Source organism: Seriola dumerili, unplaced genomic scaffold, assembly GCF_002260705.1.
Source record: "Seriola dumerili isolate Sdu_G_001 unplaced genomic scaffold, Sdu_1.0 BDQW01000127.1, whole genome shotgun sequence".
Lineage (NCBI taxonomy): Eukaryota > Metazoa > Chordata > Actinopteri > Carangiformes > Carangidae > Seriola > Seriola dumerili.
This window is the reverse complement of record NW_019174382.1, coordinates 997703-1019871: the sequence shown is the minus strand read 5'-3', so window position 1 is coordinate 1019871 and position 22169 is coordinate 997703. Positions and strand designations below refer to the sequence as shown.

Genomic DNA, 22169 nt, shown 5'->3' with positions numbered 1-22169 from the left:
CCAGCTCCAGGAGAAGTCGTCACAGATTGTCCTGCTGGAGAAACGAGTGGAGGACCTGCAGAGGGAGGCGGAGCTGAGCTCGCAGGGCCGCCGCCCCCTGAGAGACCGGCTGCAGGTTAGCTTGACTTTCCGACCCCCAGTCTGTCCTCTGGCTTACACACTATTAGCCCGATGTTTGTAACAGGGTGACGGGCTTACTCATCTAGGTCAGCTGGGTGAGCGTCTAAAATATGTGACTGTATTTACTGAGAGAGAGAATATAACATGATGACATCATGTCTACTCCATGTGGATGCAGAAGATGAATAATGTGGGTTTAGCAGGTGATGCACTGTGTTTTAATTATATTCAGAACCAGTTGAGGTTCTACCTGGAGCCACAGGAAACAAGGTGCAATCAGCTGTTCAGTTTATTTACAACAGAGGAGAAAAACTTTACAATATCAGCCCAACAAATCGCAAAACCTGCCCTTTTAAATCATTAATGTTTCAAGTAATTATTAATTATGAATTAATAAATATACGAATTTAAAATATACCAGATTCTCTCTTCTTTTCTTTTATTGATTCCTGGTGCAAAGGAATCAATCAGTTGTGTTTTGGCAGCTGCTTCTCCGATCTGGGAAGTTCGAGTCTTTGTGTTTGTTTTGTCCCTTTTGAAATAAAGGAAATAAACTTTAATAAACTCTGACACTAGTGTTTCATCTATGTTTACCTGTGTCATCTGTTTAAACACTAAAATGGTAATTAATCAGTCTGTCCTCACACCCAGGAGGCGTTGACCTCCCTCGAGGAGGAGCAGAAGGCCAGAGAAGACGCCCTCACCGCTCTGGAGTACCAAACGGTCGGCAAAGAGGAGGCACTGGCTTCCTTAGAGGAGGAGAGGAAAGCGAGGGAGGAGACCCTCGCCACACTCGGGGAGGTGAGGCGAGGCAGAGGGGAGGTGGAAGCCTCGCTCGACGAAGAGAGGAGAGACAAAGAGAAAGCCGCGGCAGGCCTCGCAGAAGAGAGGCGGAGCAGAGAGGAGGCGCTTGCTGCTCTGGAGGAGGCTCGGTCGGCTCTGGAGACGGAGAGGAAGGAGAGAGGAAAGAAGCAGCAGGAGTGCGAAGCGCTTCAACAGGAAGTCAGAGAGCTGACTGACAAACTGGAAGCTGCAGAACGCCAGGTGGGTCATGGTGTAGTTTTTTAATCATATGCTAAAATGAAACTTAATCCTCCACCAAACAGAGGAAGTTAACCTCCTTAAAAACCGGGGTTTGTAGTTTTGGGGATGGAGCTGGAAATGATCCTCATGTAAATATACCGTTAGTGCTGAATGTGTAGAGAGGTCTGACGTTTGAGTTCTTCCTTACACGACTAAAAGAAAGTGATATTTGTGGAAATGACTGCAGGTGACGAGCGAGACGGAGAGAGCCGAACGAGCGCTGGTCCAGCTGCAGTCTGCTCGGAAACATCTGGATGAACACTCCAAGCAGATCCAGGAGAAGACGTCCCAGATTCACACCCTGACGCTGGAAGCTCAAGGCCTGACGCAGGAACTGCAGACCACCGCAGCGTCGTCTGACGGCGTCAACGCTCAGCTGAGAGACGAAGCGTCAGAGCTCAGGAAGAATCTGGCTGACGAAAAGGAGAAAAGCGAGAGAAGTCGCAGACGAATGCCGGAGCTGGAGCGTGAGCTAGCACAGGCAAAGGAACAGCTGGCGCACAAGCAACAGCTGGAAGAGTTTAATGAGAAGCTCAGTCAACAGGAAGAAGCTTCAAAACAGCAAATTGAAGAGCTGAGAAAGAAGCTTGAGGAGCAAGAGGATGTCCGATCCAAGCTTGAATGTCAAGAGCTCGCTTCCAGAGAAGAAGTCGAACAGCTGAGAGCAAAACTGGAGGAACAAACGCAGGCCTCGGAAAAGCAGGTGGAGGATCTCAACGAGAAGCTGCGAGAACAGAAAGCGGAGTCACAACAGCTGCTGGAGGAGCTAAAACACAAACTGAGCCAACAGAAAGAAACCTCCGACAAACTCTTAGACGATCTGAAGCGGAGGATTAGTGAACAGGAGCAAACTGCAGAGCAGCTCAAGGCCGAGCTAGGAGAGGCTAAAGGTTCGAGCAGTTCCTGTAGCGCTGCTGCTGAAGAAGAGCTCAAGAGGTTGAACCATGATCTCCAGACAGAGGTGGCGTCCCTGAGGGCAAAGCTCTCCAACATGGAGGAAACAAAGGAGTCTCCCTGCAAACCCGAAGCTCAGCGAGCCTCTTCAGAGACGGAGAGAACGCTAAAGGAAAAGGACGGACAGATGGAGGAGAAGCTAGCAGAGGTGGAGAAAGCGTCCGCGGAGAGAGAGGCAGAGCTGCAGAAAAAGCTGCTGGAGGCGGGAGCGGAGGTAACAACCCTGCAGAAGAGCCTGAAGGAGGCGCAGGAGCGGCGGGAGGAGGAGGAGAGCCAGGCGGTCCAGGAGGCCCGGCGCAGGGAGGCAGAGCGGCGCCGGGAGCTGCTGGCCGTCGCACATGAGGCCATCGCTCAGAAGGACGAGGAGCTGGAGAAGAGAGCCGAGGAGATCAGCAGGTAACCGACGTCTCTTTACATATCTTTTATTTTTAGTTTATTTTATTATATTTATTTTATTTTATTTCATTTTTATTTATTTTATTTATTTATTTTATTTTTTAATTTTTTTAGTTTCTATAGTTATTTATTTGTTTACTTACTGACATCTATTTTTTTCTTATTCATCTATTTACTATCTATTATCTTATCTGTGTATTTACTGAGTTATTTTGGGATTGTTTCACCCAGGTGCCGTCCAGGTGAAGTGGGTGGGAGACTCTAGTATTAAGGGGTAAATAAAAACCCTCTGTCGGGCAGCTAGCTGATCAATGCCGTGATGTACAGGGATAAATAGGAGCAACATGTTTTTAAGTTATGAGGAAACATAATAATAAAGATTTGATCACAAAACAATAAAAAGGCTAAGCAGTTAAGGTCAGCCCAGAGCTAATAATGTTGCTGTAATAATGCTAAAGCTGAATGTGGTTTAGACTTTATCAGATGCTCCACCAGAGAAACTAAAGTCCGTACCTGTAAACCAGAGGTTGAAGCAGCTGTCAGTGGAAAAACATGTGTTTTATAAATAATTGTGGGCTGTTCTCTTTGTGGCAGAGGCTGTTTATTTCCAGAGTCAATATATTAGTTTTAAATAGTAAGAAAAACAACAACAACAGAAAAGCAAAAACAAATGAAGCTTTAAATTCCTGCGACACGAGATCAACGTTGTCTGTTCCTCTTCACCCGAACTATATTCTTATTACTGGTAGGCTGCTGTTTTCATTATTTCTTAAGATTTTAATAGTTTGATAAACAATGTGAAATGTTTTCTGAAATACTCAAGAAAGAGGTAATTATATATAATATTTATGATTTAGTCCTGTACCCTTTCCCCTTCTCCAAATCCCTTTAATTCACATGTAATACTTTTAAAGGACAGACACAGATTTCAGACACTATTCATTTTCATTTGGTTTAGAAAAGATGATCACTAGATAAATGTCAAAATTAAGTTTCGCTTGTTTAAATTATATTTTACCGCCAATTTTATTCTCCTTAGTCTTTCTCCCTGTCACAGTGAACCCCAGAGAGATCCCCTTTAAGAGTGACTGAAACAGTCCTTCATTATTTATTTAGAATTACAGGCTCAATAATAAATAAATTCACAATAAATGAAGAATATTTGGCAATAGTTGAAAATCTTATAGATATTTATAAAACTTTTAGTTTATAATATAATAAAAAAGATGATGATTTTATTATCCCACCTTCATTAGCAAGTTTTGTCTCAGTGCTTTTAGGATGCTAATATCTTTAATATCTATCTGTTATAATGGAGTCCATCAGTTTAACTGTCAGGAAACAGCGTCTCCAGATTACAGTATATATTGTTCTGTTGGTAATTATCTCTCTGTATTACCTCCACTCATCTTTTCTCCACTAAACTATATTAGTTTGTCATTGTGAAATAGATTTTTCTCTCCATTATCTCACCTGTCATCCCTCCACAGGTACCTCAGGGTCCAGGGAGAGTTGTTTTAATTCAAAGTCTCTGGAGCCTCGATGTTGCTCCGCACCACAATGTACCTCCCTGTCTCAGCTTCTCATTGTTATCTCGTCTCATTCCTCCAGACTAAAAGAAAGCGCCAAACGGGACTCAGAGAAAGTCAAGAGCCTCGGCGTCGACCTCCAGAGGAAAGAGGACGACACCTCAGACCTCCGAGAGAAACTGGCCGACTACAAGAAGCAGATCCAGCAGGTCCAGAAGGAGGTACACACTCCATTTACCTGCAACATGAAATGATTCAATGATTCAAACTGTTGCAGTCCCTCACTCTTTTTAAAGGTCTCTCTCTCTCTTTATTTATTTATTTATTTATTTAGCTTGAAATGCCACATCACCGGATACTTTTACTTAAGTTTTTATCCAAGTGCCATTAGAGAAATAGTACATGCACCTATTCTACTTTTATACCTCTGTTTTTATACTATTTAATGTTAGTTTTTATTCATTTATAAAGACTGTCGTGTGTCTGCTTGTCTGTAGTTGTGCTGACTGAACGACTGTGTTGCTGTTTTTTCCCTGCAGATTTCGGCCATGAGAGAAGAAGAGAAGCTTTTGAAGCAGAAACTGTCTGACGTGGAGAAAACCAAGAAGCAGCTTCAGTCTGAGGTCGCCGGCAGAGACAGAACCATCCAGCAGCTCAAACTGGTGACGTCATCCGTCTTTTGCATCTTCTTGTTGTGTGATTGATTTCCCGCCGGCTGCCTTCATGCTGGTGCGTCTACGTCCCATTTGCACGATGTTTTACTCTCCTCCTCTTTCCCGCTCTTTAGGAACAATCGTCCGAGGCCAAGTCCGACCAGACGCTGCAGCTCTACCAGAAGTCCTGTAAAGGTAAAACACTTGTGACTTTCAGTCCCTCCAGAAAGCCGTGATGTCTCGATCGCAATAATTAACGGAAATTCCACCAATCCCCGTCAATTCTATGCGACTTTGCGTTTTTGTCCAATCACCGCAACTTTTACGCAAATGTGACCAATCATCAAAGTTTCCTGCTAGTTGAACCAATCACACCAGTCCCTGATCAAAACCTTGATGATGTCACCAAACTCACTTCCTTGTTTCTGGCGTTGAAGCACGTTGTGAAGCTGCAGACGTGTGACATGAACGTCTCACACTCACCAACACACATCACTGTTAAAGACGTGTGACGCTAGTTCCTCGATGTTTCAAGCGAAAGCAGGGTTTAATAGTTTCACCTTATAAATGGATAAATTGATGAGGTGATTCTAAAGATCAGCTCTACCTGTGATTAACACAGAGCTGTGAAGACTGGGTCACCACCTGCACCGACCTGGATTCATTCTCACTGCTACAAGTTGCTGCGAAATCAGATGTTTTATGCAGCTAATTTGTGTCATGATCTCTCCATGTGTTGCGTTTCTCTAATTAATTATTTGGTTTAAACTACTTTAAGGAAAAAAATAATAATTTCCAGGGTTGAAAATAAAAACTGTCCTCTACCCAAACTGAAAGTCCTGAGTGTCTTTCAGCTGAAAAGTCCTTGAGTAAAACAGTGAATGTGCTCGGCAGCTGACCTCTGACCTGTTTATGGAAAGGAGAAAACTTCCCTCTGGGATCAACATGTTACAGTAGATTTATATCTGTGTGGGGGCAGGGGTGGCGCTCTGCATGTAAACCTCTACCTGCTCTGTGTGTGTGTGTGTGTGTGTGTGTGTGTGTGTGTGTTGACTCGTAGACCTGGAGGCCAAGGAGCGCGTGATCGAGGACATGCGTTTGGCTCTGACGGAGCAGGAGGAGACGCAGGAGGAGATGGAGCATGTCCTGGAGGAGAAACTCGACCTCGTCCAGGAACTCTCCGGTGGTGAGATCTGAAAACTCGGAGGAAGAACGTGGATTTAATCGTTTTTGATTTTGGGGTTCGGTCCATGCGCAGCTTAGTCTAATCCTCTTATCCCTGCGAACCGCAGAGAAACAACCGTGTTCACGAGAGGCAACAAAACATTTTAATTGGATGTCAGAGTCGGGTCATTCAGTCGACCTGTTGTTATCCAGAAACACTTGGTGTGTAACGATGCAAACATGACAGGACACAATAGGACACCTCAAGATAACTTAACTTAACCAGACCTTTATTTCACTGATAAGAAAAGCAGAAAAACACTGAGAGGATAAAGAAACACAGGCTCACAGCACTTCTTTCCCAAACACAAGGTTCATCTGTAAACAACAACATTTACCGTATGAATACAGTTAGTCTGTATTTTTGTTCAAATGAAAACGTGTTTTCAGTGTCTGTTCTCCCGTGTGAACATTTCAGAAGTGGAGAAATTGAAGGGGATGTTGTTACAGCAGGACCGTGGAAACAACACGCACCGTCCACTCGACAGCCAATCAGACGACCTCAAGCTGGCCAAACAGGAAGCCGCCCGAGCCCAGGAAAGCTTGAAGGTAACGATAGGGACTGTTTCCAGACGTCGTGTTAGATGTAGGACCAGGACCGGTTTCACTCCGACAGAATTATTGACGATTAATAGATAATTAGTGTGTATTGTATCGTGTACAGCTGTGTACAGACAAACACCAGGCCGAACGCAAAAAGTGGCTGGAGGAGAAGCTGTCCCTGATTGGTCAGGCTAAAGAGGCCGAGGACAAGAGGAACCAGGACATGAGGAAGTTTGCAGACGACAGAGAACGCTACAACCGGCAGCAGAGCCAGCTGGTAAGACGAGGACGATGAGACGCTGAACGTTAGCTGGAGCATGTTATCATCCGTCTCAAAGCACCTGCAGCTAAATAAAAAGTTCAGATTAGATCAATGAAAGTTTTTATTCCTCCGCCCGGCGACAGTTGGAGGCAGACATTTTGTTTTTAGCTCGTCCGTCTGTCTCATTCTCATGGACGCGATATCTCAGTAACGCCTTGATGGAACTTCTTTAATTTTGGCACAAACATTCACTAGGACTCAAGGATGAACTGATAAGATTTTTGTGGCTAAAGGTCAAAGGTCAAGGTCACGGTGACCTCAGAAAACACCTTTTTTCCATTACTCGTGACTATGATATTCACAGAGCAGTTAATATTTTCTCTGCCTCTGGATAAACAGGGACGTAACCTGGAACTAGTGTGAGTGGCGGAGGGATACGACCACGAGGAATGGAGGAGAAATTATCCAACATTTATTTTTATGTTTTGATGATGAGTGCAGCCTCACTGGTCTCCTATAGAGGATGTTCTTGTTTTTCAGTCACTTTTACTGCATCTTTCTCTCACTGACACATACACACTGTACAAAACTAGTATTCCCCTCCTGCAAACATGTTTCACCTGCATCTCCCTCTTTGTCAGGAGTCCCTGTCGTCCCAGCTGTCCGAGAAGGACGAGACCATGGAGAAGTGGAGGAAGGAGAGAGACACCCTGGTCGCAGCCTTGGAGGTCCAGCTCCAGAAACTTCTCTCCAGCCAAGCGGAGAAAGACAAACTCATCCTGGAGCTTCGGCAGAACAACACGAAGCCGCCACAAGAGGTCAGTGTCACAAAGAAGATACAGGCGGCGAGGTGGAAGAGGACGGTAAGAGAAGGGAGTTTAAGACACAAGTGACTGATTCAGAAAATCAATGCACAGGAACATATGTTCTTTGCAGTATTAGTGTCTCAGATAGTCAGTTCTTTGTCAAGTCCTCAGGCTTTTAATGGATTATTGGAGTAAATGCTCCTCATTATGAAACATCCGGGTGTGTTTCACCTCTCTGCACACTCCAGCTACTGATGTCAGAGCAGTCGCTTCCCGTCATTTGTCGAGGCGAAACACCTGCTGTGACATTATTGATCTGAGGTTTAGAGGGAGGTGAGACTCCACTGAAAGTTTGAACCTGCAGAGAGCGACGTGTCAACGGTTTTCTGCTCCATTTCCTTCAGGGCTGAGTCACCGGTTAGATGGGATTTACTGGGAGAGCAGAACCCAGGGAAATAGACAAAGATCAATAAGAATTCCTTCATGGTTTCTGTAATGTTACAGAGCAGAGCTCCTGGTTTCAGTTCTCTCAGTTCTCTGACCGAGCTCTGCTTCGTCTCGTCTTTCCTTCTCTGGTACATTGCAGGAGGATTTGTAGGTGAATCACCATCATTAACGTGGAGCCACGTCTCTGCTCCACATTATGTCACATATCAGTATTTTTGCACTTTGGTCTGTCACATGTCATCCTCACTGAGCGTTTGTGTGGTTTTTAAAATGACATAATTCCTGTCATTGTGAGCAGACGGCGTCGTCAGATAACTACAGAACAGACAGTGTGAAGGGCAGCGCTGCAGTGACTCACCAAACCAAACTGATGCCGGGCTAGGCGTCTGATACGGCTCTATTGATTTACAAACTCGTATCAGGGACAAAATTTTGGAGAGATTGCAGATAATTTTGTGTATCAGAGAAGCCACAGCAGGGCGACATCCAAACTGCAGACTAATCATACAAGGATTACTACACTCATTGTTTTAAATCATCGATTCTTGTTTTATTATTATACACAAATAAAATTTAAATGAGGTGGTTGTCATGGTTTTTAAAATTCAACCTAAATACGAAGGATATTTTAGACAGAGCTGAGTTAAACTGTGTCGACATAAACAGTATGTGTTGGATTACATTATGTAGAGAGTTGTTTCTTTTATTGTTTCTGTGGGAGAGCAGGATGTTAGAAACACGTTTTCTTCTTCTTCTGTGTTTTATTTGAAGTGTTGATCCATCAGAAGATATAAAAACCATCTCAGTGTAGTTTTACATCTCCTCTCTCAGGCTTCTCTCTGCAGCTCTAGTAACAACAGGTCTGTGAGCCAATCAGAAGAGAGGAGGCTCTGAGCCTCTCTTCTGATTGGCTGACTGTTTTCTGAGTGATCCAATAAAAATAAAGCAGATTTCAGGTAAAAACACTCAGAGAAACCAAATCCTGCAAGGTTTGGATGGTGGGTCCAGGTGGGCGGGGCTTGGTGACTGCTTTGTTGTGACATCACAAAGTTCCAGAAGTCCTGACGGCTGGTTTTAAGGCTCAGTTTCTGAATACAGGCTGTGTGCATTTCTCTGTGGACTGAGGCTTTGATACTTTCACAGTATTAATATAGAAGCTAGAGCTGATCTATAATCACACTACACATGGACACAGACCTTTATATGATATGGAGCTTTAATATAATCTACTTCTTAAGTAAAAATTAGTATTTTGTCAATAGCAACAGGTATTGATAAACTATCAAAGATCAAAGTTGGTGCTGAATACACTGTGAGATTCTCAGTCTTTGTGCAGATTTAATGAATGGTTTGTCAGTTTTGTTATGAAAACCAAAAGATGTGTGCAGGACTGTTTTATCGGCTGCAATGAGATATAACAAGACAATTGTATCATCGCAGCATCTCAGGCAGGTGAAAACATTCATTAACCCTCCTCAGATGAAGATGGGAAACCCTTCATAGTCTGATGGTAACTGCAGTGGATCTGTTGTTTTGTTCATACATTCCTGTCCAGTCATTTAAACATGCATCACTCCTTGCCAACACCACATGTAGCTCCAGGACGATGCTGGTATCTGTCAAATCTAATGCATTTCATGTTTACAGACAGAGATGAGGGGGAAGGACCACGGTCGTGGTGCACTGGAAAAAAAATTAAATAATGTGTTGCACACACAGTTTAATCTTCCCACAGGTTTCCATTGATTGTTTTGTCTCGTAGTCGTTTACTTGCCTGGAGATTTCATTTGTGTCGACGCTCGTTCGAAATGTTCCGGAGATTTGTTATTTTCTTTCTTTCTTTCTTTGAGCCGGAGATTTGATTTATTTCCCTGTGTTTGTATTTTCATTATGCATTAGCAAGTGTTACGGGATAACTGGTGCTTTGTGTTTACGTCTGTGATATTCACAGAAAAGATGCAAATGACAATCGATGTTTGAAGCCATTTGTTTTTCCTCACTCTCGGTTTCCTGTAAACCTTCAATTACACATGTTTTAGTCTCATTTTATTTTTGCATTAATGGTTTGAAACAATAGATGGGTGTGGAGAAAATGTGAAAAAAGTGTCCATGAACTTCCTGTTACAGTGTGCTGATGGCGGTGATGGCGTGGCGGAGCTGCAGGCTGCTCTGCGTGAGAAAGAGGCCGACATCCAGAGACTGAAGGAAGCGCTGAAGGCCTCCACATCCAGACAGGTGGACTCAGTCACTCAGGTCGGTGTTAGAGGGAAACTCCACAGATAAGATCTTTGTAGTGTCAAATGACCACCTCTGATTGATTGATTGATTGATTGAAAGGTGGACGTTTAAAGGTTTTTGGTTTCATCCTTCATGAGAGAGAACAGCAGCAGTGGTCGTCTTGGATTCGTGTCTCTAAGAATAGATTCAATTACTGATGTTTTCATCGAGGATCAAACCTGCAGGTTTAAATAAATCAGAATGCTTCTAATTTCTTTTCTATTTTAACCCTTCAGCTTAAATTCCTGCGTCTTTATGAAAACTGAGTGAGCTTCTCGAATCTCCTCTGCATCATAATGACTTTCTGTGTCGTCCATCGAAACGGTCACATGTTCCAAACGCTGTCAAAATGGTATTTTTAGTTTTATTTGAAGTTTCATACTTCAGCTCTAAGTCTAAGAATACGCAGCTTTGTAGTCACTGTTTTCTCCCTGCAGCTCTCCGGCGGCAGCGCCGTCGTTTTTCTCTCCTTTTTATATTTAAATGTTTTATTACTGGTGTTTGTTTTTCATGTGTGTTCAGGTCAGGAGTGACGGGTCAGAGCGCACAGGGGGGAGATAAGAGCGCGGGGAGGGAGGTGTTTGTTTTTGGTTGTTAGCTCAGGGTTTTACCTCCAATCGTCTGTTTCCATTTCTTTCTTTTTTTAGATCATTTTTGAGGTTTATTTCATTACAAAGTGAGAATGTGAATATAATAGAGGAATGGAAATCATGGATTAGACTCAAATCACAGAATTGGACATCAGTGATACGGTAAATGTCCTTCCCTGCCGGGGCTTCACCCTTTTATTTTATTTATTCAAAGATTTCCTCAGGTGTTCAGCATCTTCAAGGTGAGAAAAAACACAGAGACAGCAGACCACGGGAACTTTGATCTTTTTCTTTGACTTGAGCACATCTCAACAACAACAAAGATGACTCTTCTTTTGCTGCTTTAACTTTTAAACGTATAAGATTAGGGCTCAAAATTTTATCAAAATCACAATATCAAAATTACAGGAGCTGCAATTCTTGGATAAAGGTCAAATGTGTCTCAACAGACCATAAATGAAGCGTTGTGCTGCTACAGAGAGCATATCGTTCCATCAGGCAGATTGATGCAAGATGAAAGACCATTTAAATGATGCATAATAATATCCATAAAACATGTTGGTAAAGTTACTCGTCATCATGATTTATATTATTTATTTCTATCACTTCCTACGACAGACGAGAAGCAGCCGGAGCCCTGCTACACCGGGAGAGAAACCCCAGAGTGAAACCCTCAGCAGGAAGTCTGGAGGAAGGATGGACACCAGAGCGTCGGTCAGCAGCCAGGTAAGTTCATGACATCTAACGAATACGGAGAAGAGAGGTGTGCAGTACACGTCATGAGTCCACACAAAGAGTTGTTTTATTTGTCAGTCACAACAGGTATGAACATTATTCCCTTTAGATGTAGTTGGACGTAAGTGAAGTGGTCCTTAGTAACAAGTAAATCACCTGGTTTGCTTTAGTTTCTTCTTCTGCAGACAAACTCAATTATACAATAAAGGCTGCAAGTCTTGGATTTTATTCTGCAACATCCTAGTTTTTCATTTTTTCCACTCACCTGAACAAGACGCACAGGTACAGAAGCACATTAGAGGTTGTGAGAGATGAGTGTGCAGTTGCCATCTTGCTCAGCAACAGTTACACAGGTGTGGATACTTCTGTTGTCGTGGCGACTGACCTCCTGACCTTGTAGCAAACAGACAGACCGGTCGGTATCGTCACACCTAGACAGACTTCTCACCCGAGTGACCAGGAAGTGACCCTTAACCTCAAACTCCCGTCTGGTCGCAGCAGGGCTCAGCTGGCTGTCCGTCAGTCCTCGACTCCTCTGAGATCTCCACGGAAAACGGGAGGACGAGCCGCTTCCCCCGGCCGGAGCTGGAGATCTCCTTCAGCCCTCTGCAGCCCAACCGCATGGCGCTGCGGCGGCAGGGAGAGGAGAGCGCCGTCACTGTCAAAATCACCCGCTCGGCGCGCAAGAGGAAGAGCGGAGAGATGGAGAAGGTAAGAACCAATCAGACAAAGGCAGCTTGTCCACACACTCACCAGGTGTTGAAACAGATTTCATTGAAAATAATTAATTAGCAAATTCATCAGTTTTGATTCGATCCTTCTTTTAGTGGACTTTTGTTGTACACACAGGCACACACACACACACACACACACACACACACACATATACATATATAAAGCTGCATGTTAAAACTTCCTGTGTACAACATGTTCGCCTCTAGCTTTTCTAAAAATAAATCCTCCATACATCAGTAAAGAAACAGCGGTGCAACGTGAGCCTCAGAGAAGAGCTCACACATGTCGGGGGGGCAGCACTGCTGGAGCAGGATTGTTGTTATGGCGTCTGTAAATCTCTCACTCGTACATCAGTATGAACCAAACTCGTGATGTTTGAAGGGCAGGTAGTGCAGTGGGATTGTCACACACCAGGAGGAGACTCGTGTCATGTACGTTTGTTTTCATATTCAGTGGTTGGGTTCAGAATTGAGGTCACGATTTTCTCCCATGATACTTAGGGGCACGTCTGTTTCTAACAGAAGGGCGCACTGGTTTTGTTTTCGCAGGCGGTTTCCTGGCCTTGTTGTAGTAATCCCCGCTCTAGGTTTTTCTTGCAAAGTAACGAAGGAGCTTTTTGACCGTCATCGTGATCATCGTCGTGTTCGCCTCTGGTCTCAGACTGTCGACTGTGTTTTTCATGGTGCAGGTGTTTTTGTCGATTTCTGTCCTTCACCATCTCTGGGTTCCAGGAGATTAAGGACAGATACAGAAACCCGGCATCAAACGGACCCTGCGATACGTATCCATAAGCTCCGGCGTCATGTTGTGAGAAAATAAACAATGTTTTTCTTCTTACTAAATGACAAAAAGTACCGGTGAGAGAACCGTTAAAGTACCGGGTCGATAAGTTGTCGGGTGTCATTAGTTGATGCAGCTTGAGTTTTGATGCAGTGGATCTCCTCACTGATACAAACATGGCAGAACTGTTGTCTGCCATGTGATCACACAGAACCGAACTGGAAAAAAAAAACATTTGTGTTTCTGGTCAGTTTTTCCTCGTTAAACGGCAGAGAAACATTTCAGTATTTATCTTTTAATTTGTCACAAATCTCAACGACCTCCAGTGTAAGAGCCAGAAGATAAACAAAGGCTGTGTGTGATTAGTATAAGTAACAGGGTCAACAAGCCGGTCCCATCTGCGCCTCTTAGAAACGGATCAGAGTTTCCGCCCGTGAGCTCGTTCATACGTCTGACGTGCTCTGAAACCAAAGTCTCGTCACGGAGTCGACACCAGACTCAGAGACTCGAGTAGAAAAGTGAAGCTGAGCTGGAGGGTGAAAAGGTCAAAGGTCTCTCTGGAATTCGGAGCTGCACTTCTGTTTGTTTGTTTGTTTCGACTAATGCAAGAGAAGAAGAAGAAGTGGGCTGATGCCTCTGTTACATTTGGCTCTTGAAGGTGCGACACGTGTGAATGCTGATTCCAACAAGCATGTTCACACACACACAGTGAATGGAAAGAAGGAACACACGTGCGTTATTGTAGAACACACACTCCGGTTAATTAGCACTTAAAGACGAATGCAGTTGTAACTTAATTATACTGCATACATTAATTATTGTTTTGTGCGTATCTGCCCGGCCTGCAGAGGTTAAAACACTCTTCAAATATAAAAATAAAAACAATGCACGTCATTCCCATAATCTAATCTTCACGCCTTCATGTCTGCAACAACATCTGTTAATAATTGGTAAAAATATACAGCACAATTAAAACTTGGAGAAGAAAAATTAACATAAAGACTATTGAAGTCGTTCATCTTGTCGTAGTCAGCTAATTAAATTCAACAAAATGAAGCAGTCATTGACAAAACACCTTAACTTAAGATTTCCTGTCTGAGTTTTTCAACACAAAACAAGGTCTTCTCCCTGTGGTTAGTACTTCAGTCGTAAACTTAACGAATCAGTTGAGACCTTAACCATCAAAGTAAGGGAAACAAACTAGAGGAAGCTCTGACTCTGTCTCAACCGCAACACGACTGAGTTCATGGTGATCAATGAAGAAAACCAACTCGTCCTAAAAAGATTGTTCAAAGACCTTAGAGACATTAGAGACACCTTCAACGACGAGGAATTGATTTTACATCTCAGATTAAACCAACGGTCGGTCGTGATTTGTCCGATCGTCTACTCTCCGCAGCTTAATGATTCCTCACACGTGCTAATGGCAGCAAATCAACAAATCAATCTCCATGGAAACAGACCCTTTTTTAAGGGATTCTGTGTGACACCTTTAACTGACTCCCTGAGCTAAGGAGAAGTTAAGCCTTAAGGTGTTTGTGCAAACGGCCTCAGAACATTTCAGGGTTTTGTTAAATCATTTCATAAAAATAATAATGATTCATTCATTAAATTACCATAAATAGAATATTATATGTGATCTCCATGAAATCACAAACCTTACATGATCTATTTTCACTCCTGAATATTTACCAACCTCAACAGGTAGAGGAAGAAACAATAATAAACAAGATATAAGATGAATTCACGGCAGTATTTGTGCTTAATGTGCATAAACAGCATGTCCTTAATTTAGATTTTGACTGTATAGCTTCAAGCTTTTGTTGTTCAACCTTGTGTAAACACCATAACAGCATCCCCATGCATGTCCCCAGCACATATGGGCGAGAGAAGACAATCTCATTAATCATAAATACCTCTTACAAGGAGAAACACACACACTCCCACTTTATTAATGGCACACACACACACACACACACACACACACACACACACACACACACACACACACACACACACACACACACCCCAGAGAGCACATTAAACAGAGCCCCCGCTCAGAGAAACACAAGGTCGGGTTCAGTGCAACTGTCACATCACTGCACCGCTGCAAAGGTTAACACCGGTTACAGCTTCTCTTTTTCCCTCTCTGGCAAACACAGCTTGAAAACACGTCACGTTCTACGGTTTGAACAAATGCCAAAAATAAAACTAATTAGTGCTGACAGATGTAAAGTACAAGCAACAATCATTTTACACTTTAAATTCCCAAATATGAAAAACAACCAATCAAGCAGCAGGTGAGGCAGATAAAGAACTTTCATTTTGTTCTTTATATTCTTGATATTGTAAATAATCGGTAAAGTTTCCATCTCCAAATATCTTAATATATTTATAAAGCGTTCCCGCTGACACAGTCACTTCGTCATTATTGTAATGACACGGTTTTGGCGTCTTGTTGCTCGCCTTGTAAACACTGAATCTCCCTTGTTTCCACATAATCCCAAGTGGCGTGTTTTTTGGGAGGCGCTGATGTCCTCTGAGTGCTGAGGCATAAAAACACCTTATGCCAGTAATTCCCACTTCCCCGTGCTCAGTGTTTTAAGTTCACAGCTGATAAGAGGGAAGTAGGCAATTTTGTGCACGGCGTGTCATAATAACGAAATGATGATGTAACGATAACATCAGAAGGACGGTGACTTGCTTGATATGAAAGTCACGGTTGCGACTTGATAAACGCTGCAATCTGCAGAACAGGGCTCTTCATTTCATGTGCCATAAATTAAGGTGTTTTTTTTTCTGAAGCAGCATCAAAAGCATCTTTCAAAACACATCAGCAGCCTTTTCTGTAGTAACAGTGCTACATGTGCTCTGTCACTGCAGCACTAATACTCATTCTTTGTTTTCTTTTCATGCATTTCTGGGAAAATAAATCATTCTGAACAAGCCGCAATGAAACAAAGTCACAATATAATTGATAATTATAATAATAATAATAATAATAGTCATAATTAATCAGTCCCTCCAGGATTTACCAGCTTTTTTTTGGGGGGGTGGGGGTGGGGGTGTTTTGGCCTATTGGATTTCGCGGCAGCTTTTCCTAAAAATTGCGATCAAAGTTGCCATGTTCTTATGTGTTCTTAGATGGTATTTTTGCAATGAAACTGCGGGAGAAAAATCTTCATTAAAAATAATAATAATAATAAATGTAGATAAATATCAATCTATGATGAGACTGTAGTTATTTAGTTTCATCTGGAGAATAAAAGCAGCTCTACACCTGTGGTTGTTCCACAGTGTTGCAGCGCTACAGAACATTAACTCTGCTTTGGTGCAGAACATCTGGGAATTGCTTGACACTGTGTTTAACAGTGATGTTTGTTGGTGAATGTGAGACTTTCATGTGGCAGAACTCACAGGGATTGTTTTAATTTGCGTTAATTATTGCGATCGCTGAACAGTGTAATGAACATGTAAAATCCCAACAAGGGACAGGAGCTGAAAATTAGCAATAGCTTTAAACTGTCTGTGCAACACGTCATGCTTTGTATTGGAACTAAGTCAAATTGCATCGTCCCTATTAAATAAATAAACTAAACAACCCATATTGTAGATAAGCATGCAAAATATATATTTGGAAATATATATTTTTTCAAGTATTAAGAATTTACATTTACTAATGTGGCAGACACTTTTATCCAAAGCAATTTACAAGAATTAAATATTCTGACAATGATTTCAACCATAAGTAGTCGTTTCTAATTAAACTGTCATTTGCCATTTAAACATCCCACTGCACCATGTCACGCTGAATACAGCTGTATCTACCCACTTTCTGTCTTTTAATCCAATGTTTTCATAATATTCACCTTGAATCCAAGAGTTTAAATTAACCAACAACATTTTACATTCAAATTGACCCATCGTGGAGTTATGTACGTACTTATATCTTGTTTTGTTGAGAGTGTATAAACATATAAACTCATTACTATACGAGCATATTCCCGTTGTCACATGCAGTTTTGTCGTGTTGCTCAATAACAGTATTCGCTCCCACCTTTTTTGGGGTTGTTGATGGTGCAGGTTGGCAGATCTGCGTCAGTCTGACAGCTCTGCTCAGACACTTGTCGCTCGTACTTTGACAGCAAATTTCACACCTTCAGTCACAACAACAAGCTTCCCTGAATAACTGACGCCAAAGGGAAGGGTATGAACGCTGCGCAGAATTATTCTGGTAAACATCAAACATCAAGGAAGAAGAAAGTGTCACACGTGTCATCACGTCGCACGGAAACATTTGTCCCACATTTAACCCACTGTTAAATCCAGATGTTGTTTAAGGAGATTTAGTTTTTACGTGTTGGAAAAGATAATGGAGGTCATGCCAGGTGATGTCACCGACTCCACAAGTAAACAGCTGTTGCTGTCAGACTTTCCCTCCACAGCAGAGGGTGAAATCTGAAGCCTTTAACACTTAAGAAGAAAAGGAGGTTCAGGGTAGAAGAGACACAAGCCGTCAGTTTAGGGGCAAATAACGCTGCATTTCGTTGAAAGAAAGCAACAATGTTAAAGTGTATTAACAGTGAAAGACCTCGACACCTAATGTTGCCTTGGTATTTTAGAAACTGAAAATAATAGACAGTGTAATTACTGCCTTTATGTAAATGTTCTGGAGACCCCGTTTTCCCAGATGCATCTGAACGCTGCAGTCGTCCTCGTTCCAGGGAAAGCCAACCTTGCTGAATTAAAGATGAAGTTCATCTGGGGATGAACCAGGAAGCTACTTAGAAGCTGAATGCGTCAACTTTGTGACGCAGCAACTTCAAACGTTGTTCACGGAAGTGTTTTTGATGAACAGTTGAGGTAAAGATGAATTTAGCACAACTGGTGCTGAGATAAAACCAGTGTTCCCAACACTAAGACCTTTATTTGGTTTGAAGTTAAAATTAAATGAACACAAGCTGCTGCACAAAAACTAAAATCTGCAACAGCTTGATTTAAATGTGTAGATATCTGATGGAAGAAAAGGTAAACAACACCACCAGGTAATCGGTGCCCTCATCATTTTGAAACTTGAGGTTAGTATTAAGTTACAGAGACTGTTCACATCCTGTTCTTGCGTTTAGGAGCAGTGATTTTGTTTTTAAGTGTCGTTGAAGAGAAATACATTTCAGGTCCAGTTTATAGTAAATGAAGAATACTGTCACTTTTACTGGATCATATGTAAATGACCGAGAGGAGCAGGACGCCGGATACCGCACTTCCTCTCATTCTTCAATAAGTAAAAGCCGTCAGTAGTAACAACTGTGAAGACGTGTTAGCAATGCGCCTTGATGCTCTGACAAAAGCTCATTAGCTGCAGCGTATTAGCCCACGTTCATGAAACAAGTTCCCACCCAGTTTAATAAGGTTCCTGACTCGGTCTCCTCGCACTCCGCTGCTCTGACAACATTTACAGGGGAGAACGCCGTGCAGCGAAACACCAAAGTCATTCCACTAATGACGCCGTTCTGCTGACGGAGCGGCGTTCAAGACGGAGAACTGGAACAGACACAAAGGGGAGGGAGGTGCGATGAAAAGCCCACAAAGAGATGTAGGTGTTTGTGTTGGGGGGGGGTTTAAACCAATGTGACGATCTGGGACACTTCAGTCAACATTTATGAAGACGAACGCTCCTCTTTAGGAGGATGGAGATAGATGTACATATATTCCTGGATATAAAACTGGACGACGGTTATATAAAAAATCTTTTGCATTTTTTTTTTTCTCTCCTTCTTGAACACTTTGTTCTCTAATTAGTGCGTCTGTTAATGCTGCTGCAATGACCCAGTTTCCACTTGAAAACAAAGAAGCCAACGATATCTGAACATGTAGAAAAGATGATGCAGTGGGCTCGAACTGAGGCCCAAGGGTCAACACATCAATCACCCAGAGGAGTTCAGGAGAACAGGAGAGAGAGGAAAATAAGGTGCAAAGAAAACAAAAAGGTTTAAAGGTCGAGTTTCAAACCAAGTGAGAAACAGGCCAAAACAAAGTGCAGGAAAAAGAAGGTGGCATCGCAGATGGAATAAATTGAGAGAGATGGGTTGAGGGTTAGAGTGGAGATGAAAGAGGAAGACGGTGAATTGAAATGAGACGCAGAGGAAGGGCAGATGGAGGAAGACGGCAGCGAAGTGGAGAAGAGGTTTGGACAGAAAGAGGAGAAAGTAGGGTGGAAAAGAGGGAGATAAAAGTGGCAGTTAAAGCAGAGCTATGGGGGGGTGGAGGGAAATTAGATGGCAAGATGAAAGGGGAGGGATTGTGGGTAGGAGCAGAGAGAATAAAAATCAGTGGAGGAGGGTAAAGAGCAGAGGAAGCTGACACTGCGGTGACAGAGTTTAGATCTGAGTAAAGTCTAACTGCACAGCTACTTAATGTACACATCCATTAACATGACGTCGGCTCCATGCTTCTCTTCCTTCTGCTGTAGCACACACACTTTGAAATGAAAATGTGTGTACTTACTGTCCCAGTGGAAACGCTGCGACGTCTTTCTGTCAGGAAACATTAGAGCCTGTAATTATCAAGTCGGTGCAACGTGTTGCTGAAACAGACACAGGGTCTCATGCACTAATTAACCCAACCGACATGATGACACCTTAACTCACTGCTGACACGCCATTACATATATATTATACTTATAACTGCTGTTGTACTGGCTGTTTGCGTCACTGCATGTGTAACCCACACAGTATAAAGTCACACAGCCCATGCTCAGTGAGATGCACAGTCCCCACTGACGGAGCATGTAATGGATCACAGGTCGCTCCCGTTCCACAGCCTCTAATCCAGGCTTTCCACTTCCATCACCAGAGTCTTACCGACTGCGTCAGTCGCCGTCACTGAGGCCCGCTGGAGAAATAACTGTGGAAATAAGTGCTAAATATACACCGCGACAGCCCGACAAGACGAAAAGGCCACGAAGGGAAGGTCACTGTTTGTGGTGGAGCATTTTGACAGAATAAAAATCACCTCCTAAAGTCAAGAGTACTCTGGAGGAAGAGCGGGATTCTTCGCTCCAAAATCAGTGAGCGTTTGTGATTTAGGAAAAACAGACGTTCATGGCTTCAGAATGCCGCTTTTAAAGACTCGAGTGACTCGGTGCGACGTGAAAGGATCCGCCGTCCTGATGAGTAACTGAAGTGTGAGCACATGAAGTCAGTGATGAACATTTAGCATCTGGTGGAGACCAAACCAGAGCTAAAGAGAGAGTTGAAGATTAGATCGATCACAAACAAACGTGTCTCCAAATGAAACATAATGTGACTTTCTACCTGCTGGATACGTAAATAATCTGTTTTTAACTCGTTCACTAAAACAACTTAAAGACGGTGGCTGTGTGAAAAGTGGCTCCTTGCAGTTGTGAGATTTGCAGATGTGAACGTGACGTCACAGAATCTGAACACTACTAATAACAACTACTAATAAACCTGGTTTATGTTTTTATCTGACATCAGTTTCCCTCACTAATCCCAGAGGCGGCGGCGTCGTGTCGCTTTCCGCCCGGACACTAAGAAAGAAGAAAACAGTAAAAACAGTAAAGGAAGAAGTGACTGAAGCTGCTTCCTCCTCAGTGACGCTGCGTTCAGACACATGTCAGATTTTATAACCTGCAGGGAAGAAGCGGCTGGATGCCACCCGAGATGTTATTAATGTCATCACTAAAGACTCCGTCATGGAGAGAGTTAACAAGAACTTTAAATGATCAAAGTTTTCATATTGACATTTAAAGTGTATTGATTGATTTCCAAATCATCATGGATTGAGTGACGTGAAAAAATATTCCACCTTAACGACGGTGAATTAAATCGTTAATTAGTAAAGATGAAAAGACAGAAAACGTCCTTTCACTGATCAATCACTCCTCTGGCTTTTCTTCTTTACCGTCGTTTTGACTCGAGAATTGATTTTGAATCAAATCGGCCACGGATCGAAATCGAATCATGAGACCAAAGAGCTTTTCTTTAAAATAAAACTTCCATATTTTTATTAGTTGTTTTGAAAGTGGGAGTCGGTGTAGAAGTGATCGATTGTTTATTGCTTCGAGCTGCTCACGGTCGATGTTGCTTCAGGGTGAGAGACGTGCGGTTTGTTTGACAGAAGGTGTTTTAGATCATATGAAATATCTTCCTGTCATCCCTCTCTCTCTCTCTCTACCTCTATCTCTCTCTCTCTCCCTCTCTCTCTCTCTCTCTCTCTCTCTCTCTCTCTCTCTCTCTCTCTCTCTCTCTCTCTCTCTCTCTCTCTCTCTCTCTCTCTCTCTCTCTCTCTCTCTCTCTCTCTCTCTCTCTCTCTCTCTCTCTCCCTCTCTCTCTCTCTCTCCCTCTATCTCTCTCTCTCTCCCTCTCTCTCTCTCCCTCTACCTCTATCTCTCTCTCTGTCTCTCTACCTCTATCTCTCTCTCTGTCTCTCTCTCTCTCTCTCTGTCTCTCTCTGTCTCTCCCTCTCCCTCCCTCTCTCTCTCTCCCTCCCCCTCTCTCTCTCCCTCTCCCTCCCTCTCTCTCTCTCCCTCTCTCTCTCTCTCTCTGTCTCTCTCTGTCTCTACCTCTGTCTCTCTGTGTTTGCCCTCCTCTCCCACTCACTCTCTTCTCTAATAAGTCCAATATCTTCCTCCCTGTGTCTCCCTTTCTTTTCGTTAACTCTCTATCCAGGGGCTCTGTCTTTTCTCACCTCCCTCTATCCATCTTGCCCTCTCCCACCCACTCCCTATCTCTTCTAATAAGGCCAATATTCTGCTACATTCCTCTGGGACCTAACCTTACATCTAAGCAGGAATGGCTGTTATCAGTGTGGGAGTATAACTTCACAATTTAGCCAGAAATTGTAGAATAAACAGCCAAATCAAAAATGGCTTCATATTTAAATTGATGCAATGTTCTTCTTGTTTAATTCCCACTGCGGCTAATCATTATTTAGTAATATAGTGTTGTCTGTCAGACTAATATTTTGATGAGACACAATAGTTCCTAACCTTAGGGTCAGGACCCTCACAAGGA

General features: G+C 42.9%; 1 protein-coding gene across 1 annotated transcript in view; it reads left to right on the top strand.

Moving 5' to 3' along the window:
* kif20b (kinesin family member 20B) overlaps positions 1–22169 on the top strand; it is a 43136-nt gene that overhangs the window by 9639 nt on the left and 11328 nt on the right. The window contains exons 17-30 of the mRNA XM_022748643.1: positions 772–906; positions 967–1164; positions 1391–2211; positions 2329–2553; positions 4165–4303; positions 4622–4744; positions 4870–4930; positions 5796–5921; positions 6378–6508; positions 6624–6779; positions 7406–7582; positions 10145–10270; positions 11503–11610; positions 12118–12330. Coding sequence (XP_022604364.1) covers positions 772–906; positions 967–1164; positions 1391–2211; positions 2329–2553; positions 4165–4303; positions 4622–4744; positions 4870–4930; positions 5796–5921; positions 6378–6508; positions 6624–6779; positions 7406–7582; positions 10145–10270; positions 11503–11610; positions 12118–12330 — 2739 coding nt within the window. The remainder of the gene's footprint in view (positions 1–771; positions 907–966; positions 1165–1390; positions 2212–2328; positions 2554–4164; positions 4304–4621; positions 4745–4869; positions 4931–5795; positions 5922–6377; positions 6509–6623; positions 6780–7405; positions 7583–10144; positions 10271–11502; positions 11611–12117; positions 12331–22169) is intronic.